Below are 27,981 nucleotides of genomic sequence, written 5' to 3'. Positions count from 1 at the left end.
TCAAAATTGCTTCATAACTTTCTTCCTTCCTATACTATATCCTTATATACAACCTATCTTTTATATACTACCACCGCTAAATTAACTATTTCTATGAATCCGGTGTTCATCTTGTTGTGCTAACGAGGTATGGCAACTTGGACCAATGCATAAATGTGCCTGGTCCCACGTTGTAGCTGACTGACTAAATTAGATCGGTTCATAGTTTCAATGAAATCTTATCGATTGTGAATAATTGTACAGAAGTTTTCATATTTGCAATATACCATTTTATTATTATTGAAACAATCATATTATATCATTTTATAGTTTAAATAAATAAAGAGATATAACAGAGAAATTCGTCAATGGATAATAATACCTGATTTAATTGAAATTAATCACCTGTATAGAAGTGGAACAATTATAATTATGATAATTATCAGTAGTATATGGAATAATAATATTAGTAGTATTTGTCATAGAAATCTTATTTATCACATTGATTATTATTATTGAGGATAATTTGTGAAACAAGGAGTGCATGGACTTTGTCTATGTGTATCTGTGTGCACTTGTATGAATGGACTGAAAAACAGACAGTAATATTTGTTATTTTTGTTATGAAAAACAATTTTAATCATTCAAACACAGAAACTATTCATCCTGATAAATACAGACAGATATAAACACACACCTAAATGACATTAGTTTTATAGGGAAGAATCATCATAGAAACGAAAAGAAAGATATTTACAGTTGAATTCATAGAATACCGTTGTTGTTATTGTTGTATCTTACTAGTACTTCTGTTAATCATAACAACAGTAGACATCAGTAATAATAATAATAATATCAATTATTGTTATTACCAAGATAAGTAAACATTACAGTCGATTAACAGACTATCAACACCATACAATCACAGTTGATAAATGTTAAATTTTTCTCTTTAAAAATATAAACTATGTCAATAACTAACAAAAGATATAAAGTGAAATTTGGAATCCAAAAGGAGAAACACAAAACAAAACAATGGCGACAACAAAGAAAAAACAATAGTAATATAAATAATAATTGTAGTCTCTGGTATCGACATTAACTGCCATCATCATTCAATCTCTCTGTATCTGTGTTTGTGTGTATGTGTGGAAAAGGAAAACATTTTATAGAACAGATAAATCTTCAATAATTGTTTTCGTCTTCCCCATCTTGTTAATCAATTCTGGCTGTGTGTACTCGACATTTAAAACAAACAAATAAATAAATAACCAGTAGAACTACATTGGATAATAATTAATTATTAATAATACATAACAACACACTGAGGTCGATCATTTTAATTAACTAACTTCATATTCAGGACCTGTTAACAAAGAAGAAGAGAAAAGAAGAAACAGTTCAGTTATGTAATGTACGATTTAAAATAAAAAAAATTAATCTAGAAACCTATGTAACAAGACGTTCGGATATGTTGGTATTTGAAGTGAAGGGTACTGAGTTCGAGTCTTAGTATAAACATCAACACCTGGATGCAAATATATATCCAGCTGACGAGTCCTAAATACAATGAAACAAGCGCTCACGATTCTGGTGATAGTAAGAACTAATTTATTCCATAAAACTTGTGATAAAATAGTTATATGGAGGTAATCCGCACACGATTTATATATTCTAACAATGATTGATCAACTTGATATCTAGTGTCGACTAGAAGTGGAAGGATCATGTTTAAAATGTATTTGTTACTGAGTAGTGGTCAATGTTATGTATGTCAAGACCTTCTTAGTGTTGGTCGGATTCTATCGGTCAAGTTGCATTAAGTGACTCGAAATTAAGTGAACTATGTTAAGATGAAAGGTGGCAGTTGGAAGAAGTCGACAGGAATCCGTCAGGAAGTATCAGCTACTCAAGATCACATTACAGGTATACCTCGCTGACGAGTCCCAGTTGGCGCGAAGCCTAGGTCCAGAACATCCTGTAGACCACCTCCAACCATCACCTTTGTCTCTCCTAGACAGATAATGTTTACAACCACAGTAAGGTTTTATTAACGTTTACACAGAACTATTTGAATCCAAAGGGTAGTATTTATAACAGTAACAGGGAGATACTATATTGTTTATACACATGAAATAGTCACTAGCGTTAATAAACTGATCCGAACATATTTTATTTATGGTATAGAAGTTGAAAACTTAAACATAAAACGATGATTTATTGATTAAAGCACTCTCTATTCAACCAGTAGGTCGCTCCACCTTTAGGTTTTGACAGCTAGTTCGAGCATCACTAATCCACAACATGAACAATATGTGACTCAAAGTGAAATGTACGTTTCATTATACAAACATAAAGTGAGAGGTGATAACATGAAACGATACGGAATGCTGTCTAACAGCGAATATAGGTTAAATGAACCTTGACTGACAAACGCACGACCGAACACTGAAAAAATCTCAGATTGTATTCAACAAAATACCAGTCAAAACACATTCATCCAGTAAACAACAATACAAAACAATGACAACAATAACGACATCAGTTAGATACAAGTCTCATATTGTCAACATAAACATTATATATTTTTCTCGATAAGTAAAAAACCGTTATTAGATTCGCTTGTACGAGATAATAACAATATCTGTTTCAAATGATACGTATTATTGTGTGAGAAAACATTTACAGTCTACGTGCAACTGTTAACAAACAGACTTCAGTGAAACGTAGTGATGATTGATATATAGACCATATGATAATTATTAGTACCGAACTGAGTGAACGTAATTAGGAACGTAGACTATGTGAATGACCTAGATTTCTTTATCACTGAAAGCTGAGTGATACTATGATATATATATATATATATATATATATATATATATATATATATATAAAGTAGCCCATCATACACATGTATACATTATTTCTAAGTAGTATAGTAAGTATTTAGGAGAACCGAGCTGCTCTATCTTGATGTAGTGTTTAATTAGTTATTGCCCACAATGAATACTATGTTGAGTCGGATAGAAATATTAAGAGTGACAAGACAGAAAACAATAATTTGAGTCAAAAATTAATGATTAGAAATATAAGGCGATCCGTCTCTAGTTTGTACTATCCACTAATCTATAAATATGATGACAACTTCAACGCATGAATGTAACAAGACTGATTAATTGAATAAACCTTTAGGTGTTGAATATTTTTATTTTAAATGATAAAAAGTATTTATCAAAGCAACATACCTTTTACAAATCGTTGTGGTACATTTGCTAAAGTACGAACGGTATCACCAGCTACTTGATTACATTTAGACCATAGAGCTTTTACTGCACCCATTGCTTCACTTAATTTACCTTCATGTTCTACATCATCTTTACTATTAGTATTGTGAATTGAATTATCTGCATTCTCATTAACACCATGACCAAGATTATCCTGGTCTGAAGGATATACAGAAATTAATAGATCATTTGGAATATTGGATGAAGGAAGTGGTGGTAGGTTAGACGGTCTTGTTGTATGAATTTCTACTAGAGGCCATGAATTGGCTACTGAAGGATGTAGAACTTCTTCCTTTAAATTATGACATAAATCATCAAATTCTTTTTCAGTTGAGCATAAGAAACCTAATACCATGCTTGGATCTAATCGTTTAAGCGGGATACGTATAGGATTATCACAATGATATGTTTGATCATAATCTGGTTTTAAATTACCGCGACCAGCGGGTTGAGTAGTATGTGGATCTAAACAGATTACATCATCATCAGTAACACCTACAATCCAGACAGCATGACATGGTGAACCGCCTAATATTCCGACACAATGTGGCAAACGAAATACAGCCTAGAAAAAAAGTTATTGAAAAAAAGAAAATTGTTAGGCAAGCGTAAAGATGACAACACTTGGTATGCATGAATGAATAAACAGTCAATGTGAAACTGCTTCGTTTCAATATATAAACGGTAGATGATAAATGTCAATAAACAATAGGAAAATCATATTTTTATATATAAGATAAATATCTATTTGTAAACTTAACCCTGTGTACATCTCATACAAAGAAAGTGTTCAAAATCACACAACTAATAGCTGATATTATTGGCTCTTCTCTATGTCAGGTAAACCTTCAAACATCATGAATAAAAGTTTAATATGTTATAACGCGCCGTCTCCGAGATCTGATACCGTTACGCAATCTTCTCATACTCAAACCTGCACACACACACACACGAGAGAGAATGAAGAGTGAGGAAGTTTATTTGGCTAACCGAATAAAGATATATATATATATATATATCAGACAATTAAGCCATTTAGTAGTTTACATCTTGTCCCTTGCAAAATAAAGCCATCCACTGGCCAATCAAATGAGTTTATACGTTTGGCGATTTCTGATTGGACCATTGTATCAAAATAATACTTGAACAGTTCTGTCTATAGTAAACAGGGAAGGCGCTCGATTATTTCAATATAGCTGATTTTAACGATCAGTAGGGTTGGTAGAACAATATTGAACTTGATAAGTTATTTCATAATGACAACTTTAATTAAATTATTTGATGAGTATCAGATCATAAAAAGAAATATACAGGATAATAAAATTGTAAATTCGCATAATAGTCTAGAAAATATAACAATACATTTATGTTAATTATAATTTTTTTTATCCATCCATAGGTATGTTTGAGGTGGTGAACTGACAATCATATTTAGTTTTCTCGAGTATGCTATAACACAGTTCCAGTTTGGGTTTAAATGACTATGGACTAAAGGATTTTAGTGACTATGTATTAAAGTTGATTACTATCTGTAGTTATCTAAATGCAACCTTTTTATGAACCTGGATGATCAAATAGTGAGACTAGGTGGACTGAACCCGATTGAAGATGGACAGTTATCTTTTGACAGCTGATACTTAACCTTAATTGGAATCTGGTTTCACCAATTTTAGTTTGTCTAGAATAAAAAGTACTATTGGTCCTTAAAAATGATGTTTGTATTTGTGTGTTGAACTCATAGTGTCCTTCATAAATATGTTGATTGTACTTGATTGTTTTAAATTCCATTTATTAGTAAATCAAAACAATTATCCCACTAGTGTCGACAAAATATGTTGAAGAGTATATAATATTGAATTAGTGAAAATACAAAAAGAAGATTCTATTTCTCATACTTTGATTGCATTGAAATAACATGGATTAGGATTATGTAATCCAAGTCGAAGAGGAACGAATAATAATAATGGCCTCCAATTTGATGAAGGTGAATTTGTTGATGAAGGTGAATTTGTTGATGAAGGTGAGGATTTAACATGTACAGAAGCAACGACAGGAGAGGCAATAGTAGTGCTGTTAATTTGATTATCATTGTATTGATTCGTTTGATCCATAGGAAGTTGATTTTCTTGACAATTTTGATGAATATTATCATCAACAGGATGTGAATTAATTACATTGGATGTAGATAATACATTTGATTCATTTGATTGAGTATTAGTAAGTACTGAACTAGTGAAAGTTGGAGGTAAAACGATTTCTATACAACTATCATCCACTTCTCTGGTAACAGGTAATTGAAGTTGAGATCGTAAACTAAAATTTTACGAAACACGATGTTACGTAAATAATACACGAAACAAAACAAGAACCAGTTGGAATATTATTTCATTAAGATATACATATGATAATTAAAATAACCCATTGTCACTAAATCAAAATAAAGAGAATTCAGCCACGTTTGTCTATAGAGCTTTTCAGAAAATACTGAGAAACCCACTGAGTTCCTTTACTGTCACTGAATCCTTGGAACTTTTCGGATAATTAAAATAACCCATTGTGTCACTGAATAAAAAAGGTTGCAAGGATCTAGTGACACTAAAGAAACTCAGTGGGTTTCTCAAAATTTCCTGTCAAGCTTTCTATAGCGAATGCCAGAATTAATTTTCTGAAAAGCTGTATAGACAAACGTGGCTGGATTCTCGATATATACATGACTAATATTTTATCAGTATGAAATATTAGAAGTTAGGCAATAGAAAGTTCTAGGGTTTCTAACCGTTAAATATTAACATTTTATATTTAGAATGTTTAGGAAGCTCATTTTTACTAGTAATGAATTCATTAAAACAATTCAATTCCAAATAAAATCATTTGTTTAATGGTAATATTTCTAGAGGTGGAAATGAATGAGATACATTTGAGTCTGGAAGGGAATATGACCATGCCTTCATGATACATATCAGTATGAGCCAGAAGAAATGACTAGATTGTTTACTTCTTACTAATAAACCTGGAATAGATCTCATAAAAACGAATATATAATTAATTATCTTAGCTGTGATTTTTATATGAAAAATAGATGATGTATAAATTTAATCATAAACTGGTCAATATACTGGTTGTTTTTATATAGGGAACACTGTACAAGTCATAGAAATTCGTGTTGCACGATGAAATAACATTAGTTACTGTTAACTTATTACGTCAACCATGTAACACCGTTAGTATATTAGTTGACTTTTTTCTCTCTCACTTTAGTTGGATAGAAGAAACTCATTCAAGGAATGATTTACATTTGGCCAGGATTCATAGCGTGAATTCATTTTTAACTTATGTAATCAACTATTATTGATATTTCATCACATACTACTACTTCCACTCCTGTTATTTATCTGGTCGATTTTATCTTACTGTATTGATGTGTAGCTGATAGGTTCAGATCACCTGATGATTAGGGTCCAGGTGATTGTCGTAATTAATGGTTGGAGATACTGGATTAAAATCTGTTGGAATGGCGTAGGCGCATTCACCATTAATTTTATTTTGGATTTTGAGTTTCGAAATTGTTATTATTGATTTATATCTTTCTTCCTACCAACTAGTTTTTTCTTCCTGTACCATATCCTTATACATAATCTTTCTTTTATACATTACTACCGTTGAAGTGACTAATTCTATGAATTTGGTGTTCATTATGTGCTAATGAGGTGTGGCACCTTCGGCCGATGCATATATGTGCCTGGTCCTACGTTGTAGCTGGCTGACTGACTACTGTGGGAATCATCTTCACAGTTTCATCGAGCTGTGCTGATGGGGTAAAGTAACTTGAACCGATAAAAATATGTACCAGGTTTTACGCAGTGTATAACTCGTCGTGTCACACATTTATACCAAGTTATACGTTAATTATAACCCCTCCAGTAACTTTCTTAGGATTACTGCTGATCCTAACCCGAGTAAAGGGGGAGGGTTTGGCATGGGGTCAGTGACCCCACCCCATAGAAAATAACATAGCTAAAAAACGCTAACTAGAATATGCTGATTATGAGTAACTTATTGACTAATATACACTTTGCAGGAAAACAGAAAGTTTTTCTTAAAGTAGAAAGAATATACACTATATTTTCTATACGGAGGCTGTACGGTTATAATCTATTGAAAAAGAGAACACAAACATAATAAACAAACTGAACTTTGCAGTTTACTGACAAACATGAAACTTACTCAATTATTTCTGAATCATAATTACGCATACTAAGAGCTTCACTGTTCCAATCACAACTTTGATTTACATCAGTAACAGATTGAGCAAATGGACAACTGTATGAAGATGTTGATGAGTCTGATTCTTCTGCGGGATCATCTTTACTTTCATCAGCACTAGGTTTTATCGATTCGGATTGATTATCATTTTCATTAGAATTATTAGTGAAATTGAAATGAGGTCGATGTTGACAGCATAAAGATTCTAATTATCAGGAAAAAAAAGAAAAGAATTATACTTTTGTGACCTGGCATCTGACTGTGCTTTGATCATACGAAGATGCTATGAACGTAAATCTTCCATTTAACTCAGTATGTCACCTAAGTTAACCCCGTTTGTGTGACGGCGGTAATAAGAAATCAAATACAAGTTGAGCTTGATGAATTCATTTCAAACACTCGTTTATCCAGGCAGATATTCAGAATAAGAAGAGGGAGAGCGAAGCGAAGGTGAGTGAGTCAACTCGATTTGATTGGGTGTAACTCGGTATTTATAATCAGACAGAAATAAGCTACAGACATGTGATGGGCAGGGTAAGCAAATCACACACATATACTCATATAAAAACAGTCAACGTTGATAAGCGAATAATTCAAAAGGTCAAAATGTGACTCAAGAAGAATGAATAAATTGGTCCATCCGGAAGCTGGAATAACCCGTGTGGGCTTGACATGGTACTAGACACTACAATATTTTAGAAAAGAATAGTATTTGAATGCACGTGAAGCATACTACGAATTTATTTATTTAAACACATAAACATTGGTACAAGGGGGCACCAAATAGACATGCACCACGTATATGATTCGATTAGTGTGAGGGCTTGGATATTGCCTGGGTGCCCAAACCGAATTACACTGAAAATGATAATAAATTGAGCTTTAAGGGACAGAGAAGGAAAAACAAGGGCATGCAAGATAAAATCAATTCATTATTCTACTTGATATAGCAATACAGAGTAGAACAGGTGTTATAATTACAAGTAATTGTAATCAGGATAAAAGAGGTTATGCAAAAGATAGTGAAATTAGTAAGTGATTGGATAATCGCTGAAAATGATAAGATAAATATCTGGGCATCCATAAGATTATGCAAGAGATAAATATCAGATGAAAAAAGGGCTGAAAAATTGATGAGGGTTATTTGATAGACATTCAATCATCGTCACGCTTTCCTTCTGTATATATAGGTTGGCTCGGAAATGTATCATAGAGATTGCCTCTGCAAAACGCAGTAAGATTGACGTTTTTTTATCTGCTAGTTACTTTGATTGGATTATTTGAATTCGCTTTATATCTACTATCCAAAAGGTCTCAGGGAATTGCACTTGCAAACCCTTTACTCACTTTTAGACATAGTTTTCTAGGAATGTGTTCAGAAAACCTTTTAGAGGACCTTCTCTCTGGCCTTTCAATTTACTTGCTATCGCAGGTACGGCAAAGTCATAGATGCAATTAAAGATGACGCCAGGAGGGTGTTGATCTACTTTGAATGGTATAACGAACACTTGGTGTTGTATAGTGAAGCTAATTGAGCGGCAGGAAAAATTCTTTTCAGTGCCACCTTGAAACTCACATCGATTGTTCCTGAAATCTCGTTTCCTTTGAACGGAAGAAAGATGAAGACAGGTTTTCTTAGACGGTTGGCTGTTTATCATCTTCACGATGTTCTTGTCTATATTTTGCAATAAATTTCCTTGGAAATGTTTTAATTAAGTGCTTTTCTAGCATGGCCAATTCTTCATTCAATTCATTGTTTGAACATAACATTCTAGCTCTATTGAAGAGTATTTTGACAAGAAATCTTTTGTAACTGGTAGGGTAAAAGCTATTGTTGTTTAAATATCACCCGTCCACATTTCTTCCATATACATACTTTTCTCAAGAGTCCCATAGTTTTTCCGTCTTACACTATGTTCTAAAAAAGCGAATCGGCTATCTCTTTCACATTCCATTGTAAACATTACGTTTGGATGATAGTTGTTGAAGTGACTAAGCAACTGAGAAGTGTCATCCATATCATCACAGATAATGAACGTATCATCGACATGTATGAAGTGGTAAGTTTTAATTTTGTCTGTTTGGATTTTATAAGGATTATTCTAAAAAAAACATGTGAAAATGTGTCAACTTTTTGTAAAACGATTACTAATTGGGTTTCCAGTTGGGGATTCACAGTAATTACTATAAACGAACAATCAAGATTATTTTGATACAAATAGGTTTTATGGCAGACTCGATATAAAGGTAACTGACAAACGACAAACATTCTGGTGCTAATAACTCATAGGTTGATAGCAAATAGACAGAAAGGAAAGATAGTTGCTCAATATTCCAAATAGAAGTCCAAAATTGCGATAGAATAACTTGGTTTATATAGTGACTCCTAGTGACGTTGGGGTGCAACAACACTAGCAAAATAAGAATGACGGCAACCAGTCAGGTAACAGTAAAGACCATTGGGAAAAAAATATTAGGAACATTTTATTGAGATTATCCTTTTAAGAATGAACTAACATGCAATAACAACAATTTGGCCCCCGAATGCCCTGGTACGGCAGAGGGTGGGGAAAGTCAGCTCACTCTCTCGATATATTCCCACATGGCCACGCATATACTACCACTATTAGGGAAGTCCTACTCACTGCCTTCTCGTGGCATTCCCGTTGTTTACGAAATTGAGAGGACGAAAAGCGAATGTCCGGCGCTTTAACAGGGTTGGTGGACATGGAGGATCCACCTGGGGGAGTTGGAAAACTCTGATTCCAAACCAATAGTGCATATGGGCTCCAGATCCTGAAGGAACAAATGGCATATGAACCAATCGTTGGTCACCGGCTACCATGGTACTGCATCTTCTAACGTTACTCTACTGCCTTGTAGGCCAGACTTTTAGGTTGAAGGCTCTGGGTGTGGCCTCCTAAGAAACCACCTGCTTCGGTCTGGGCGCAGGGGCAGTATCACAACCCACACATAAATCAAGTGACTTGTGTGGCGCATATGTATTCGGTGCTCCTTGTACCAATATTTATGTGTTCGAATAAATAAATAAGTAAACTAAATATGTCAGTATGAGGTTGTGGAGATTGTCAAATTTCATTGAAATCTTGAAGTGATCTAAGTTAGACTACCATTCAAAATCTGAAAGGGCTGGACGGCGTTTACGCGCAAGATCTAAGGTCCTGGGTTTAATCCTCATGTACAGGGTCGTGGATGAGCAATGCTGGGGAATTCCGTACTAGGAAAAAGCGGCCGTTCGGTGCTTCCCGCTTTTCAATGGTAGTCTAACTTAGATCGGCTCATGATTACAATCAAAATTCTCCATAGCCTGTGTATGATGAAAGAAATTAAAAAAACGGAAGGTGGGCATATTTAATAAAAAGACATGTTCAGTAATCCAGTTGGCTTATTTACTGGTCAGTATTCGCTAGAACCTTTAAAAAAACGCAGAACAACTTTTTAACTATAAATACGAAAATAGGGTTATATGAATAACTAATTTAGAGGTGAGTTTTTAGATCTTATTATTGACCTTGTTTTCAAGATTTCAGTCAAAAATATAAAAAAACGGGATAATTTAAACCATTTCAAATTGAATTAAACGCATATATGGTTAACAAAAACCAGTAGGAATAATATGAATTCATCTCAATCTACAAATACTAATGTATTTCTGGTATAATTACCGATGTTAAAAACTTTTGAAATACAATGTATGTGTGAAGAGAGGTATGAATGTGTTATGTCCCAATAACAGTAGTGAATGGTAACTTTGGGATCCACTTATGGACCAATATTATGCATATATTTTTTATCGTATAATTGCTAAATAACTAAACTATTCATATTCATGTTCTTCTTATTATAGGCTTTATTTTGACCTATAGAGTATTATACGATTTACCATTCCTGAGTTATACCTAGTCTATTAATTGCTACCTCCCACATTCACAGCCACATTTGGCTGAATCTTGTACAAAAGTTATTTTCTATTTTATTGCTACATAGTCAGTCTGTTTGGTGTATAAACTCAGTATGCTTGAAATACAATGATTCATACCGCAGAGGCTGTTATTGGTGTTCTGGACTTAACTGGCTAAGCTAGACAGAAGCAGGATCGATAAGCGCTCTAGACTGCTCGTACGGTTTTCGTGTGTCACTGTTCCAATCGATAATTCGCTGCTCTCTGGTTAATGGTCTTATCACGTCATACATTAACAAGGCATCCACTCAGCCACAAGTTATAACAGAATGAAGCGAATTTGATATTTTTGATATAATGGAAAAAATATAAACTAATAAATCCAGCGTTTACAATTGAATAGTACAGAAAAGAGCTATTGGTTTTTGTTAGATATGATAAGCAGTAACCAGTGGAGTTCAACCAGGTCTGTTGGGAGATATCAACTCACTGAAGACATTGGTGAATGGTTGCTCAATTTCGTGGATTGGTTGAAGTTAGATATTAACACCGTTGGATGCCGGTTCAGTGCTCTGGCGCGAGACTGGTAGGTTCTGGGTTCGAATCTCACGAGGCGAGGCCGTGGATGCGCACTGCTCAGGAGTCACACAATAGGACGAAACGGTCGTCCAGTGCTTCTAGGTTTTCCATGGTGGTCTAGCTTCAATTGACTCATGATCTTAACTATATATGAGAGAATAATTGAAGAAAGTAAGATTGTCTAAAACTATTCTAAGAGCGATTGTTCTAATATTACTTTTGATTTAGATTTATTGATTCATTTGAGTTAATAGTTGTTTTTTTTATTACCCTATGATTGTGAACTTTCATTTAAATCATTGGATGTTTTACAATTCAGATAAAGAAAATTAACGCTAATCAATGATGCAGTAATCATTCAATGTTGTACTATAAATGATCTAGTTGTGTACATATTTTAATTTTTTATATATGGTGTATTGTGGTTTTATAATTAGTGTATATTATCATATGCGGTCTTTCTGATATCGTTGAAGAAGAGCTAAACACTTTGTATAATACTACTAGGGAAAACGGATACGTTGATGAGTCTATAAACAAATATATGATCCTAAAGGTTAGAATAAGAGAAATACAAACAGAAAATAAGAAATCCATATTTATTTGCTTACAATTCAGAGGTGGTGCAATCAAAGAAATGCTAAATATATCGTATTTAATTTCTATTCAATTGTCCATATTTGATCGACAATAATTTGTTTTAAAAATATGTGATCAACCGATCAACAGTCAATACTATTGCGTATAAGAAGCTTCAATAATTTTTAGTCATTAGTCTTGTATATTTAAACATAAGATTAGTTGATTGAATGTGAGTGTTTTGTTTGTTCTTGTTATTGAAAAGTTATTAGTATTACGGTACAATATTAAGTTTTGGTTGATAGTTAAAGTGGTGTCGGCGAGTGCATGTGTGTCTGTGTGTGGAGTGGGAGAGTAAAAATGTTTTTATTTCCTCTAATTCAGCATATGATTCAGAGATAGTGAAAATTTGTAGCTCAGATGGATAATTTAAGGGACGTTTATCCATTCCGTAAAGCTAATCGATTTAATCATGTTTTTGTTATTCTAAAGGAGAACATATTTAGAAGAAATTCCAGGTAGAAGTGATCGGTTCGAATTTTTCCATACATAAACTGACGACCTGTTTGTATTAACGATGTTATCTAGAAGTTACAATGAAGGCTTCAAAGTACTAGCACCATGAAAAAAAGAATTCAGCAGGACAGTTTAGACTAAGCACATCATGATCATCAGACAACAAACTTAATATTAGTAGCTAGAAACTAGGCCTCCTAATGTTTAAGTCACTCTCTGGGAATCTTAATCACTAACACTACTACTGTGGTGTATATTACTTATGTCTGTTGGTATAAGTAGTATGTAACACCAAACAAAAGAGGAATACATTGCAGATGAAGGCTATGAAGGTCAAATTGAAAAAAAACGGAAACGGAAATATAAAGGAATTGTAACTTAGAAGAAAGATGCAGAATGTGAGGGACAAATAATGGAATTTTGCAAATGAAATATTCAGTGTATGGTTCTCATAGCTTACCAAGAGAATTTGTAATTTTGTACTTAAATACAATACTACGACTACTATTACTACTAATAATAATATTATTAATAATAATGCACGATTCAAGGAGAAAGGTACTGAAATATAACCTACTGATTTCGTCAATAATAATCCCATCTTCCACAGAAATATGAATAAATAAATTTGTCCAACGGTCATAGACAGATAGTTTTCTAGAAAACAAAAAAGATCAGGTTTTGAATCTACACAAACCATGAACTATGGACATGTGATGATATCCGAAGATCAATGAACATCTAATGAATTTATCATTTTGAATATTGGTTAACTCTATTACTGCTATGATAACTATTAAGTGAATCTATTTTGTTGTGGTGCAAGGAGTTTGTAGAAATTCCCTTACGCCACGGACTAACAGAAGCTAGAAATTCAGAGAACACTAGATAGTTGTTTAGTCCTACTAAGTGACATGTTAGTAGTGAACAATCATCACACAACCAGCGATAGAACTCAAGGCTTTCAGACCGTGGGCGTAACCTTTAGATTAATGAACTGCGATTCAATAATAGGACGATTTAACTTCATTCAGCTTGGGGTGATGTACGGCCGTTGTTCAATGCAATAATTGATATGCATAACACCTATACTATATGACTGGACTCAGCCGATCATGACTCACTAACTACAATCTTGGGAATTCTCAAAATTAGTTGGTAGTGAGAAAAAGATTATTAGGACGATCTCGCCCTATACTGAATTTTGGAATATGAATCTATGAGTATTAACTCAGTGACCTAAAATTGATATAACCATTGTCCCGCTCTAGAAGGTCTTTAGGGTTCAATCCTTAGTGAAGTTGTCGATGGATTCTTGCTAAGGAGTTCTACACTAGTGAGAAATAGATGATCCAGTGCTTTCTAGTGTTTTAGGTTATGGAGCAAAACTACCTTTAAGACCAGTTTCTGATTACAAGCATCTCACATTTAAACGTTTAAAAAACAAGGTATGTACTTACTTGAGTACTTGTGCAACAGTATTTGGACCGAACCAACTTCCAATAGATTTACCAAGTGATACACCTGTGAGGGCTAATAGCAAAGCAAATAAAAAGAAGCAGATAGACATTTATGTCATATATTTATCATGAAGAGCAGTTTGTCTTATGTTTTCGGTGATTGTGTCTTAGAAATTGGAAAAAAACACGATCTAGACGATAAGTAAGCATCATTAACAAAGGTTGACTTGGTAATTCTAAATAAATTAAAGACTAGGTAGGATGATAATAATGAAATAAGGATATATTTATAATATCCTAACACAAGTTTAAGACTTGAATTTAATTTCGGTTATTTGTTTATTTACTCTGAAGAATCGACTTAAATTAAGTCTAGAAACGTCAAAGATAGTCGGTTTAGACGACTAGATAGCGTAGCTTTCAGAATACTAGATAAATCTAAATATGATTACTCAGTCATAATTAACGTGAAACCTGACATAATCGTGCGTTCGTTCACATTACCAAACCATATCAACACGGACAGATAAAAAAAACAAGGGGAATAGCAAAGTTGAAGTAACGTAGTGACGATACTGGGAACGACTAATCATTGAAAATGAGGTTCGGGAAGTCACAATGAAAAAAATATGTATAAAGGAACAGTGGAGCTCAGAATGTGGAGGAAAATGTCGATGCATCTGCGTTATTGTAGCCGACTCTGAGGCATGTCATTTAACATCTCCAGCCACTGATTGCAGTTATCGTTCCGACTTCAACCATGTAGTCTCCACCTACCAACGGACAATAACTTTATGGACCGTTGCTACATCTTGATTGGGGCGTCTCTGGTTTTTTCCAAATGACTTCTATACCAACCAGCAATACCCATCGATGCGCAGGATGGTTGGAGATACGTAAAACATATTCTAACCGTCTCAGTCGATAACCTCGCTAATTGATTTACCATACTTGCTTAACTCCAACACTATTCGCTTAGCCGTTTCATGATAGACAACCGTTGCTTCGAAGACACCTATACTCAAAATTCTGTCGGTAACCCATGTCTTCTATCTTCATGGACCATATTTTGCAGCCGCATAGTAGTAGAGAATGGATTTACATGCGGTATACTCCCGCTTAGGTTAGAAGACTGATATTTTGCCCACGCTACATATTATGTAAGTTTACGAGAACCAGGAGACCTTCCTGAATCCGTGCAGAAATGTTGTCAAAAGACTATTCCAGCAGAGCTGGTGAGACTCCTAAGTCGATAAGCGAACCTCCTAGTAGGAGAACATCTATGACAAAATTGAGTAGAAAGAGGGAAAGTGGGGGACTCCAACGAATACCACTTTAGGTTAGTGGTTTGAATGAAAATTCATCATAAGCTATAACCCGACCGATTGTGTTCATAAAGAGAGCTTATTTAAAATTTATGTACTTAAGTAACGTGATTTATATTCTGCAGTTGGTAAAGTTTTAGTTGTTTTACAAATACTGGCAACAAATACGTTAAACAAATAAATGGTACATCACGATTTCACAAAATACGAAAAAGTATTATATTTACTTATAGTCTGAATTGAATAAAGCGCAGACCGTCGATCTTGAAACATTTGTAGAAGACGATAATATTCCGGGCTTTCTTGTTCAGGACTCCATTTCCACGCTGAAAGGTGGTGATGAAATAATTAGTGGGCTATTTTGTTAAAATAGAGGAATCGTATTATATACAAGTTTTAGATGTGATAATGAATATTGATTAGTAAGAGAAACCTTGATTTTAATGTTTCTATTGCGCTCAATCAGTAAGAAAAATAATAATGTAGGTACATTTTTGATGGAGTTTTGTTCTCTGAGCTGGATGGTTCGGTTGTGGAGCTTTCATCGTTATTCTGAACGACATCATCAGCACAAACTTCAGGTAGAAGTGAAGTGTTCGAATTTTTCTACACATAGTTCTGTAGACCTCGATGTTGATTGATTATTGTTGACCCTAAACCTGTCATTGTTTACTTCTTTATTTTGGTTGTATATCCCATTCGTTTGATTTTGATCAAAATAATCCACGTAAGTACAATTCTTTGACACAGGTAGAGATTTATTTGACGACATGAGAACAACTCAACTCAGTGATAGTGGTCTAATTAAAATCCTCCAAATGAGGTCACGTTGTGTTAATCAAAATCCACCTAACTGACAGGTGTTATTGACTAGGAAATGGTTTCATCTTCTGAGTACATAAATTACTATATTTCAACATTATTTTTTATTAGTCGTAGTGCTATTCAATAAACTTTGTGAAACATCTGAATCATATATATATATATATATATATATATATATATAGTGTAGATTTGAATATATACAGAGTGATTATCTCCTAGATTTTAACAACCATTCAGATGATAAAGTTCAACATTACAATTTTAGAATTCTTGTATATTTGAAAGAAATGAAATCAATTCATTTCTATCTTTTATATGTTATTTGTTTGAATTCATTTGGTCGGAAATCCATAATTTAAATTTTATTCCTATTGAAGTACGAACGATCTATAGGCAGCTTATTAAATATTCAAACCTTAATGATGATGATTGCGACAACTATTGTACATAGATCAAGTTATGGTTTGACTCAATATCCAAAATCTATCTTTAAGGGTCAGATAGTTTGTATAGCTCTATTTAGAAATGTACTAAAGTAACTTATTATCCTTTTTGATGGTCAGACTTAGTACAATCAGATTTCATGATGAGTGTATTAACTGGACTTTGAACTTATTGTATATGGCAATGATATAATGAGGAGTAAATTTAATAAAAAAAATTATATATATATATATATATATATATATATATATATATAAACAGACATCGTCCGAGGTGAAATCTTAACATGGCTTCAGCAAGAATCATTTGTCCACAGCGATGCATACAACCCCATCCAGCATCTGATTTAGGACCATTTCGACTGCCAATCGGGGAGAAACCCTTTCGGTAAGTCATCCATAGTCGAGAGTTTAGGTGACGTGCAATTTCCTCCCTATCTGAAACAGCAAATAGGAAAGTGTAAACAAAAACAAACAGTAATACAGCTACGAGGGAAAAGCGGTTCACTGTGAAAGATAAAACTGTGTAGTAAAATATGTATATGAAGTTAACCAACCCCCTACATGTTTTCCATATTTAGACGCTCAAGAATTAGTCCTACGAATCACATTTATCTAAACAAATATTGGTACAAATGGGCGCCAAAACAAATAAACATCACACAAATATGTGATCGTGAAGGGAGAGAAGGGGAGTATAGTCAAGTAAATAAACGAATAGAAATAAGTGAAAGAATACATTATAATGAGAGACAAATTCGTTTGAAAAAATATGGCTAAGAAAATTCCTTCCAGTTAGAGAAGTTCCGCACAATTTTATGAAGAATGTAAAGGAAAACTACACCAAGACCGTCAATAGCTTCCATTCTGAGTCATGTTTGATAGCATCTCAAGTCATCTCTTGGACCTGAACATTTATTTATTTGAACATATAAATATTGATATAAAGAAGCACCGAATACATACGCGCCACACAAGTCACTTGATTTATGTGTAGGTTGTGATACTGCCCCTGTGCCAGACTGAAGTAGGTGGTTTCTTAGGAGGCCACACCCAGAGCCTTCAACCTAAAAGTCTGGCCTACAAGGCAGTAGAGTAACGTTAGAAGATGCAGTACCATGGTAGCCGGTGACCAACGATTGGTTCATATGCCATTTGTTCCTTCAGGATCTGGAGCCCATATGCACTATTGGTTTGGAATCAGAGTTTTCCAACTCCCCCAGGTGGATCCTCCTTGCCCCCGAATGCCCTGGTACGGCCGAGAGTGGGGAGAGTCTGCTCTCCCTCTCGAAATGCTCTCATATGGCCACGCGAATATATAGCCTCTGCCAGGGAAGTCCTACTCACTGCCTTCTCGTGGCGGGGGTGTTGTTCACAAAAGTGAGAGGACGAAAAGCGAATGTACGGCGCTTTAACAGGGTTGGTGGATGTGGAGGATCCACCTAGGGGAGTTGGAAAACCCTAATTCCAAACCAATGGTGCACATGGGCTCCAGTATCCTGAAGGAACAAATGGCGTATGAACCTGTTGTTGGTCACCGGCTACCATGGGACTGATGCCGCTGTAGTTATCACACTTGGTGAGATCGCCTTTCTTTGGTATTTTGATCAGAAATCCTTCTTTGCAGTCTGTTGGTACTTGTTTTTCATCTCAAATCTTACTGAAGAGACAGCCCTCACACAAATCGAATGAGATTTGTGAGGCGCATATTTATCTGATGCTTCCTTGTACCAATATTTATGTGTTTAAATAAATAAATAAATAAATAAATAAGGTGGATCCTCCATGTCCACCAACCCTGTTAAAGCGCCGGACATTCGCTTTTCGTCCTCTCAATTTCGTAAACAACGGGAATGCCACGAGAAGGCAGTGAGTAGGACTTCCCTAATAGTGGTAGTATATGCGTGGCCATGTGGGAATATATCGAGAGAGTGAGCTGACTTTCCCCACCCTCTGCCGTACCAGGGCATTTGGGGACGACCTGAGCAAGGTTCAGTCAGTTAGTTAAACACAACCAGGGAGTCGTAATGAACTTACAGGCACCAGTCTTATACAGCTTTTTCCATACTTCAGGAACCTGTCACAGACTAACCACCTCTCTGCTTTTCCAGCTAGTCTGTCGGTAATTAATGCATGGTGCAGCGGCCACTGGAATAGTATTTGTAACACATGTCCGAGATATAGAAGCCAATGTTTCAAGGTGGTGGCACCAATTCAGTTATTACCACTTTCAACAAACACATATTGCCAAAACCATTACCAACATAATGTTGCCACAGAATGTCAGAAATGCTTTAGAGACAATATTGACTGAACACGGAGTTGCTTAATATCCTCAGTTCGGATAAGCCAGGTTTCACAATGATAGAGGGAACTACTATCACCGAGGAATTATAAACCTGACCTTTTACACCCAGGCATTACGTTGGCCCAGATTGGCATAAGCCACTCTGGCTGTTATTATAAGTAGGCGGGTCTCATCACTCACGACACTATCAGCACTCAGACAACCAACCACATACACGAACTTCTCAACTACTGCCGGCTTACCAGAAAGAGTGAGTGCAAGGACAAGTCCCTCCCAGTCTTGTAAAAATACTTCGTAGCTAAAAGATCCAGCTCATATTCCAAGAGGGGTAATAAGATTCAGTAACTGAAAGGTGCACAGCACAGGCCATACCTGGGGACACTGACTGCCAATTAGTTAAGTGAGACTTGCATAGCTTACGCATCATCGTACAGTAAGACAATATCGTCTGTATACTCAAGGTCGAAAATTCCTCCGGGCAACTGATCCACACCACTACTATATATATATATATATCCAACAGGGCTGTTTCCAGATTATCGTCGATCACAAAGTTGGGAAAAAATGGTAAGATTGGGAAATCCTACCTAACTCCACCCCAACTACAGCCAGCCTCGACGAGCGACGTTGACTAGACGTAGAAGGCTAGGGGAAAGTCATGGGAGACCAAAACAAGAAATGACATCAGTTCATAAAGTCACTGACTTTATGGAAGTAAATAAACTTATTGACCAGGTACTTGGACGGAAAATTCCAAATGATTTCAGAGCTTTTATTCACATCAACAAGCAAAGATTAGTTTCGGTATATTTGGATCAAGCCAAAAGGAATACTAGTAAGACTCAGATCAACTAAAAGTACGGATACTAAATGAAAACAGCTGTGGGAATAAACTAGTATAGCTAAAAAAGTATTATTTACCAAATAACTTGGCACAATAACCCATTTTTTCAATTTCTAGAACTGAAATTTACTTGAAACCATGAAAAAAAAGCATTTAGTGCCTCGACTTATGCAGTTCCAGAAATAGAACAGACTGAAAGGCGAAAACGGAAACATTCAACTAGTTTCACGATCTCTGACTACTTAAAACACTTAAGTACGGCCTTCCGATTGACTTACTATATCCAGTTATTATCCAAGGTGTAACATTTGAAAGGCTAAAGATTAGTGAGACTAATTTATGGGTGACCGTTGAGGGATAATAAACCACACTTGCGAGGGAAATTTAGTGATAGTATCCGAAGGAAGGAGTAATTATTTAAGGCATTATTTGAAACTCGATGGTCACAGCTTCGCAACTATGCCAAAGGTTTATAGCTATGTTGTCCAAGTTCTTGGACTAAAGAATGAGACTATTTTGTAGACAGTAACATTTACCAATAAGCCACTCGTATCTCTGGAGGGTTATAGAATGGGGACTAGCTACTTCGTAATTAAAATTAATGACACATAGAAAACATAAGTAACTGACATAGAAGCAAGATCACTGAGAAATACTTGTGAGGTACATCAAAACAACTTCGACACGAGTCTTCTGATTAGGATTAACAACTGAATGGAAAGGTTGGTAAGCAGACCCGCATTGAAGTTATTTCGAGATACCGCTAAAGTATTTTTCTATGAATCTGAATTTGAGTCCCATGTTTTTGTGCTTTAAATATAAACTTGGTTTTTGGGTACAGTAGTGCTTTTGAACCCAAGAATGAAGTGTAACCAGAAACCGAAAGAATGATTTCAAGCACAAATAATGAAGGATACTTAGTATATTCACACTTACCATCTAAAGAGTCATATTTACATCCCAATATGTAAACAGATTTGGAAACACTAGGAAGATAAGGATGGTCAGGAATTGAACCTGAATAATTGAAAAGTGCTATAGAAATTTGCTCTAAAATAATATTTAACAAACCCTCCCACTGGGAATCCATGATACATTAATAAACCAAGTCGAACATTTTCACATCCCTGTTTCAGTAGCGAACCAGTAATTATAACCGCTGCATATTTGGAAGTATTCAACATGTTCATTGATTGTCATCGGCAATGAATGCTGTGAACCTTTTGGCCTTTGTTATAATTTACGGCAATCATTTACACGAAGGACCAGTTTCTTCACAAAATGTTTTAACAATGGTGATGATAATTTGTCTTTTACCGGGTTGTTAAAGTCTTCAGTCTTCAGCCAATCTTTAATAATTAAAATATTAGGTTGATGAAGCTGTGTTCACACTTACAGTTTATTTTTCAATGGCTAAGGTTGTTCGCGTAAGACGTTCCAGTTATGACCACTCGATGAGAAAAAACGGAACTTTACTCTGAGTTTATTGGATCTCGGTTTTTGAACCTTCTTGATATGGCCTCAAAGAAGATTAGTGCTGGAGGGAGCAAAAGCATAGGACAAATTAACACCCAAATCATAATTTAAGATACGTGATGACGATATAAGGTCAGCTCGCATTCTTCCATACGATAAGAGGAAAAGGTTTAGGAGTTTTATGCACTCGTCTTCAGACCCTTCACTTATTCCGTCCCCACACGCCGAACAGGTTGAATTGAGTTAGTTCTCTTATAAGACATAGACTGGCTGCTCGGATACAGTACTCTAAGTGTGGCCTTACATACATAAAATTTGGAACATCTCACCAAAGCATTTTAATATTTGGCGAAGTGACCATAACGTTGTAGGATCATCTACGTTGATGTTCTATGTCGAAATGATTGGGGGCCTACTAGAGTTAGACGAGAATGGTGACGAACCAACTAACGCTGAAGTCACAACTCGCGACCGGCCCTTACGTGGATTGAACCATCGACGCATGAAAGAATCATGGACGCTATGGAGACTGCACAACACAAAAGACGTTATTACAAGAATATATTAGTTAAGGTACAACCACGAAATTACAGAAGTGAAAGAACTACCACTGCCGCGTGGGCCAGTCCATGGCGTGTAATTGATTGATGCCTGTTGACTATCCTTGACTTTGACAGGGATCAATGATCTGTTCGATATTCAGTGACCCTACAACGTAAGAAAACCTTTGGCAGCTGCTGCGTCGCAATATGTAACTGTTTTCAAGTCGTAGCTTACTATTACATCTAAGTCTTTGTGTTCCTGAACTCATTCAAGAGGTATAACGTCAGAAGCATGCTGGTAACCGTTACCGTGTTCGATGTGCATGAGCACACTCTCTCCAGAATTAATTTCCAAGCCCTGACATTGGGACAATTTAACCAATTCGTCTAGGTCAGTTTGTAAATCAAAATATACAGTCATACTCCTTATCGTTCTTCAGATTTTGACAACATCCACAAACAATAATGTCGATGACTTAAGCGACCGCGGCAATTCATTGACATAGAGAAGAAAAAGTAGGGAACCTAAGATGATGCCTCGCGACATTCCACTTCTGACCGACTTCCATTCAGAGTCTTCCATTTGTTCTCAGTCTATGTCTTCGGCCACATAAAAAGTTTCTTATCCGTTCCTGTACACCACCTGTCATTCCGCAGCTCGAGAGCTTCTTCATAAGACTTAAGTGAGGAACCTTATCAATTGCTTTGCTATAGTCAGCGAATATCAGATAGACAGACAAATCGTTATCTACAGCTGCTGAATCCTCTTTCACAATAATCAAGTTGGTCGAGCACAAATGCCTGTTCAAACCCCTTGTTGCTCGAAAGTAAACAGGTTGTATGATTCTACGTGACTTAGTAACTTAAAACGAGTCATCTTTTCAAGTAAATTGGCTATTACGCTGGTTAAGCTGGTTAGGACTAACTGCAGCATCTTTCCAATCCCTAGGGGATTGTGTGCGGGAGCGGGATATGTTGAAGAGCATTATAGATGGCCTTGAAATAACGTCTGCGAGAGATGATGATAATGGTGGATGCAACCTATCACGGCTCGGTATCTTACTAGGTCTGGGGTCAATCACCAATTGAAGGACAGTCACCTCAGCCACATGTTCAGGTAATACAACTGGCATCACACTAGTGTGGTTATGACATATATTGTTAATAATACCCACAGACGTTTCTGAAATGGTATGATAAGGTTTCAGCCTTGGCGAAATCTGATTCAGCCAATATATCTAAATTTTCCTACAATAGTAATGGAGGAATATCATCATTACGAAACATTTTTCGTTTAATGTACGAAAACAATAGTTTCAGGCAAGTACAACTATCATATACCAACTGTCTTTCGTGAATGGTACGGCCTCTAGCTGTGGTCTTTTTACATCTAAGTGATTCATGGCCTGTCAAGAAGAAAAAAGTCTAAGAAGTGTTTTGTATGCTTCAGCACCTTTCGGGTTTCCTTGTCAATCTACTTCTACCGACAGAAAACTAGACGCATGTATCGGTTACCCCCAAGAGTTGGCACATTATGGACTCGAATGTGGCTTTGAACATATCCCACTCATCCTCGATTGATCCATCTGCATTTACCGATCAGTATGTAGAGGTAGAACAGTCTCTGATTGCCGGAACGTTAGCCCACCAGATACATACTTTATACCATGTGTCCATAACCTAAAGCAAAGTACAGTGTAATCACTATTTGCTATTGGGGAAGAAGCTGAATGTAGATGAGATTGTCCCAATGGAGTGTAAAGAAAAGGTTCAGCAATTACCGTTCACTTTCCAGTTCAAGCGTTTGTGTAGCACACACTTAAGGTTTTTTAAAAATCACTCGTTCTACTCAAACAGATCTCGGAAACATTGGCTTTCAAGGTCTGGCTATAAGAAAAGGGTTTGTTTAGCCATTTAGCTTTCGAGTTTTTAACTCTTTAAGGGCATTTTTCCATATGGTTTGTTGCACACCTCGAAACCGCGGTCTTACCAATGGTCAAGTCAAAAATTCGGGTTCGTTATGTAGACGACACATTTGTCATCGTCAAAAAAGGATGAACAAGAAAACACCTACAAGATGATCAACAACGTCTTCAATGACATCAAGTTCACCATGGGACAACAGTCGAAAGACAAGCTATCATTCTTGTAGATATTAATCACGAGAGCCGATACAGATAAACTGGAGACTCAAGTGTACAGGAAGCTAACCTACACTGATCAAATTCTCAACTACAATAGTGACAACCCAAGAACTCACAAAATCAACTGTGTATAAACTTTGTTCAAGAGGGCGAGGATACATTGCAACACAATTGCAGCACAGAAAAATGAAGAATAATACTTGAAAACCATCCTACAAAAGGACGGCTACCCAATCAATTTCATCAAAAAAATACCAGCCGCACCCATCATCAGAAACGAAGTCACGTATAGAAATCAACAAAAAAATCACCTAACCATACATAAAAGGTATATTGGAAACGACAACGAGACTGCTAAAAACATTCGAATAGGTGTTGCTCACAAACCATCAAAATCTCTCCATTCAATCTTATGCAAACCAAAGGATGAAATGACAAAAGAAGACAAACCAAACACCATCTACAAAATAGATTATGTCAACTGCGACAAACACTACATCGGACAAAGCGCACGCCCTCTTCATCTTCGCCTGCATGAACATCAATTAGCAGTCAAACGCCACGACATGTCTTCACTTATATCAATGCACGTATACAACTGCGGACACACATTCGACTGGAGAAATGTGGAGATTTTGGATAGAGGCAATTCGAAAAACACCAGAGAATTTTAAAAAGCTTGGCACTCAGGTCTATCAGCAATAAACACGCACATTGAAATCAATCCAATCTATCAGCCAATCAGGAAAATTATGCAGAAACATAGGAACAAAAATCAAACCAACGGGAGAAATAATCAAAACAAAGAAGTAAACAATTATGTATTTAAGGTCAACAAGGACCAATCAACATCGAGGTGCACAGGACAAGCTGTGAACCACATGTAGAGAAATTCAAACACATCACTTCTACCTGAAGTTTGTGCTGATGATGCCGTTCAGAAGGGCGATGAAAGCTCCACGACCAAACCATCCAGCTCAGAGAACAAAACTCCATCAAAAAAGAGAGTCCACCGTGAGTTTGTTTGTTAGTGATCTAAAATTTACACGAAGGCCTTGAAAATAGTGAAAATAATCGAAAATTTGGATGTCATTATTCAACGCCCAAAATACGAAAATTGCATCCACTCGAGTTCAATGTGATATAAATGAGCAAAGTAAATGGATTTTAACTTTAAACATCAAATTGCTTACAACCTCATTCACTTTTTTGAGTGGGGATACGAAATGAAACATTGAAACTACCACAATACTTACTTACCGCTTTTGCCCATCGTGGAGGAGCATAGACAACCCACCTGAATTCTCCATTCAACTCTGTCCTGGACAATTCTTTCCAGTTTCTATTCGTCCTTTTTATATCTGCTTACATTCCCCGACGTAGTGTGTTCTATGGCATTCCATTTTTGTGTTTACCTTAACGATCTCAAGCTAGCACTTGCCTCGTGACCTAGTTTGAGGATTTCTGAAATATGTGCTGTATTTACCTCCAGCGTGTTTTCTTAATTTCCTCTTCAGTCTTCATAATCCATTCAACCATTAGAAGAAAGAGAAAGAGGGAGAGTATACAGTCTTGTGTGACACCATTCCTAACTTGGAATGCGTCTGTCAGCTTACCTCCATACAAGACTTTAACGTGTGGTTCATCGTGTGAATTCCGTGTAGTGTTGAAGATTTTCTCAGGCATTTACTACATATTATCGAAGAAGTTTCCATAATGTTCTCCTATCCAAACTGTCGAACACTTTCTCATAGTCAAGGAAGTTGGTGAATGGTGACGATTTACATTCAATTTATCTGTCAACTATGATTTTTGTACATACGTCTTATATGTGAATCACCCTAATTAGGATTAATTTGTTCGAGCGCAAGCTTCACGCTACATTTGATTGTTATTCAGTAAACTGATTGTCTGTCTGTTATTGAGTTGATGAAACAAATACATCCTTATCATTTTTCATACTTCGGCTTTTTGATCCATCAATGTATCAACGTGATATCCCGCTGTAAAATCTCAGCCTTTAGCCACTCCGAGGGCTACTGCTGGTCCCAAACTACGGTAAAGGGGGAGGGTTGGGCATGTAGTTAGTGACCCCATCTCGTTTAACAACAACGACTAGTTTCAGGACAGCTTCTGTTATACTCCGGCCATGAAGAGAAAAATGCCCCACATACATAAAGGGAAAAGTGAAATTCTCCGATACAACACAGCATGTACCAGTCGAATTACACTTTATGGAGAAGCTTTGGAAGATGTAAAGACATTTAGGTCAGATATTAGCCCGAAAACCAGAAGGCTGTTGACGGTTGCAATAAGATACATTTGTTGGTATCGAAAGAATATCGAGATGGGCCAAAGTTCACAAGCGGAGCTACCGAGCGTAAGCGAGTTCACGCAAGGTCACGGGCAACGGAAGGAAGTGTATCTTTGATGCACTTAAGCAAAAACGTACAGTGAAACAATCACTGGTAAAATTGGTTATAATAATAATTGTTTCCATCATACAATTCGCGTTCACGTCATAAAAGAAGGTCACCACATATTTATCAAGTTGGCGATTCCCGTCGTTTCAGTTCACGTCTATTTTTCTTTGACTGTCTATCGAACTAATTGTATCAAATAAGCAGATATGAAATATAAATATTCTATTTTTGATATAAGGTTGTCATAAGCGTGTTAAGTTCATAAAATGTATACAAATATCAATAAGGTATATGTCTTTAGCATCAATAATGATCACATATTACAGATTCAACAGCGAGGACTAAAAGTAGAAGTAGTAGAACTGAGTCTGATAAGCTAACTAAAAATCTCCAGGACTATTCATTGCTTACTTTGGTAGTTACGAGTGAATAGACATGCAAGTGAGAAAAGACTCAGTGAACATTATTGAAGACGTATTGTTAAAAGTATGGTATACCGACATCCTTGTGCATATAATACTTTTACTACAACTTCAGTCAGTAAATTGTTCATCTAATTCTTTGCGAGGATTCAAGTTCTGAAGCAAATGACGTTTAAAAATCCGTTTTTATGTCACTCAGATTATCTGAAATAATTACGTATTTGGAATTTATTTTTAACGGTAAGACTATAATTTATGGACGACCTTTGAACCAATCTTGAGTGACCTTGAGAAATATTAGCCAATCAGAAGACAGTTAGTATAGAATTAAATATATTATACAACACCAAAGAATTAGAGTGGATACAGTTCTTTTACATGAACCAAAAACTTGTCAAAGTTAGAAAGAGGTAGAGGAACTCATCCATATGGCTCCATAATACTCGGTCTCTGGAGCCATGATAAGGTCACAAAAACTCTCTCAGCCTTGACCACATAGCTTCAATATTGTTTGTGTATATTCCAGTTGTGTAAGTTCGTCATTTTTATTACACATATATCGCTACAACACTCATACGTCCGAACAGCCGAAGCTTCAGTAACATCTGCGAATATTGCAGCAAATAACACTGGTGTTTTTATCA

At 35.8% G+C, this 27,981-nt stretch overlaps 1 protein-coding gene across 1 annotated transcript; it reads right to left on the bottom strand.

Moving 5' to 3' along the window:
- Positions 1-257: 257 nt before the first annotated feature.
- Smp_039820 (autophagin-1 (C54 family)) lies at positions 258-21,451 on the bottom strand. The gene is made up of 10 exons (XM_018790103.1): positions 21,402-21,451; positions 21,267-21,347; positions 17,443-17,616; positions 16,138-16,236; positions 14,586-14,658; positions 13,703-13,782; positions 7,491-7,734; positions 5,306-5,579; positions 3,228-3,831; positions 258-1,345 (listed from the first exon to the last, which is right to left on the bottom strand). Exons 1-10 carry the CDS (start codon positions 21,418-21,420, stop codon positions 1,323-1,325), a joined length of 1,671 nt encoding a protein of 556 aa, XP_018655480.1. The 5' UTR covers positions 21,421-21,451; the 3' UTR covers positions 258-1,322.
- Between the last annotated feature and the right edge of the window lie 6,530 nt (positions 21,452-27,981).

Source organism: Schistosoma mansoni, chromosome W (assembly GCF_000237925.1).
Source record: "Schistosoma mansoni strain Puerto Rico chromosome W, complete genome".
NCBI lineage: Eukaryota > Metazoa > Platyhelminthes > Trematoda > Strigeidida > Schistosomatidae > Schistosoma > Schistosoma mansoni.
Note: the sequence above shows the minus strand (reverse complement) of the source record. Positions and strands in the feature narration are given on the sequence as shown.

Coding starts and splice junctions, on each gene's coding strand:
- Smp_039820 (XM_018790103.1), bottom strand. Junction 14,659..16,137: donor TTATTCAATTCAGACTATAA/GTAAATATAATA, acceptor CTTTGCTATTAG/CCCTCACAGGTGTATCACTT. Junction 7,735..13,702: donor GATTATTATTGACGAAATCA/GTAGGTTATATT, acceptor CCTGATAATTAG/AATCTTTATGCTGTCAACAT.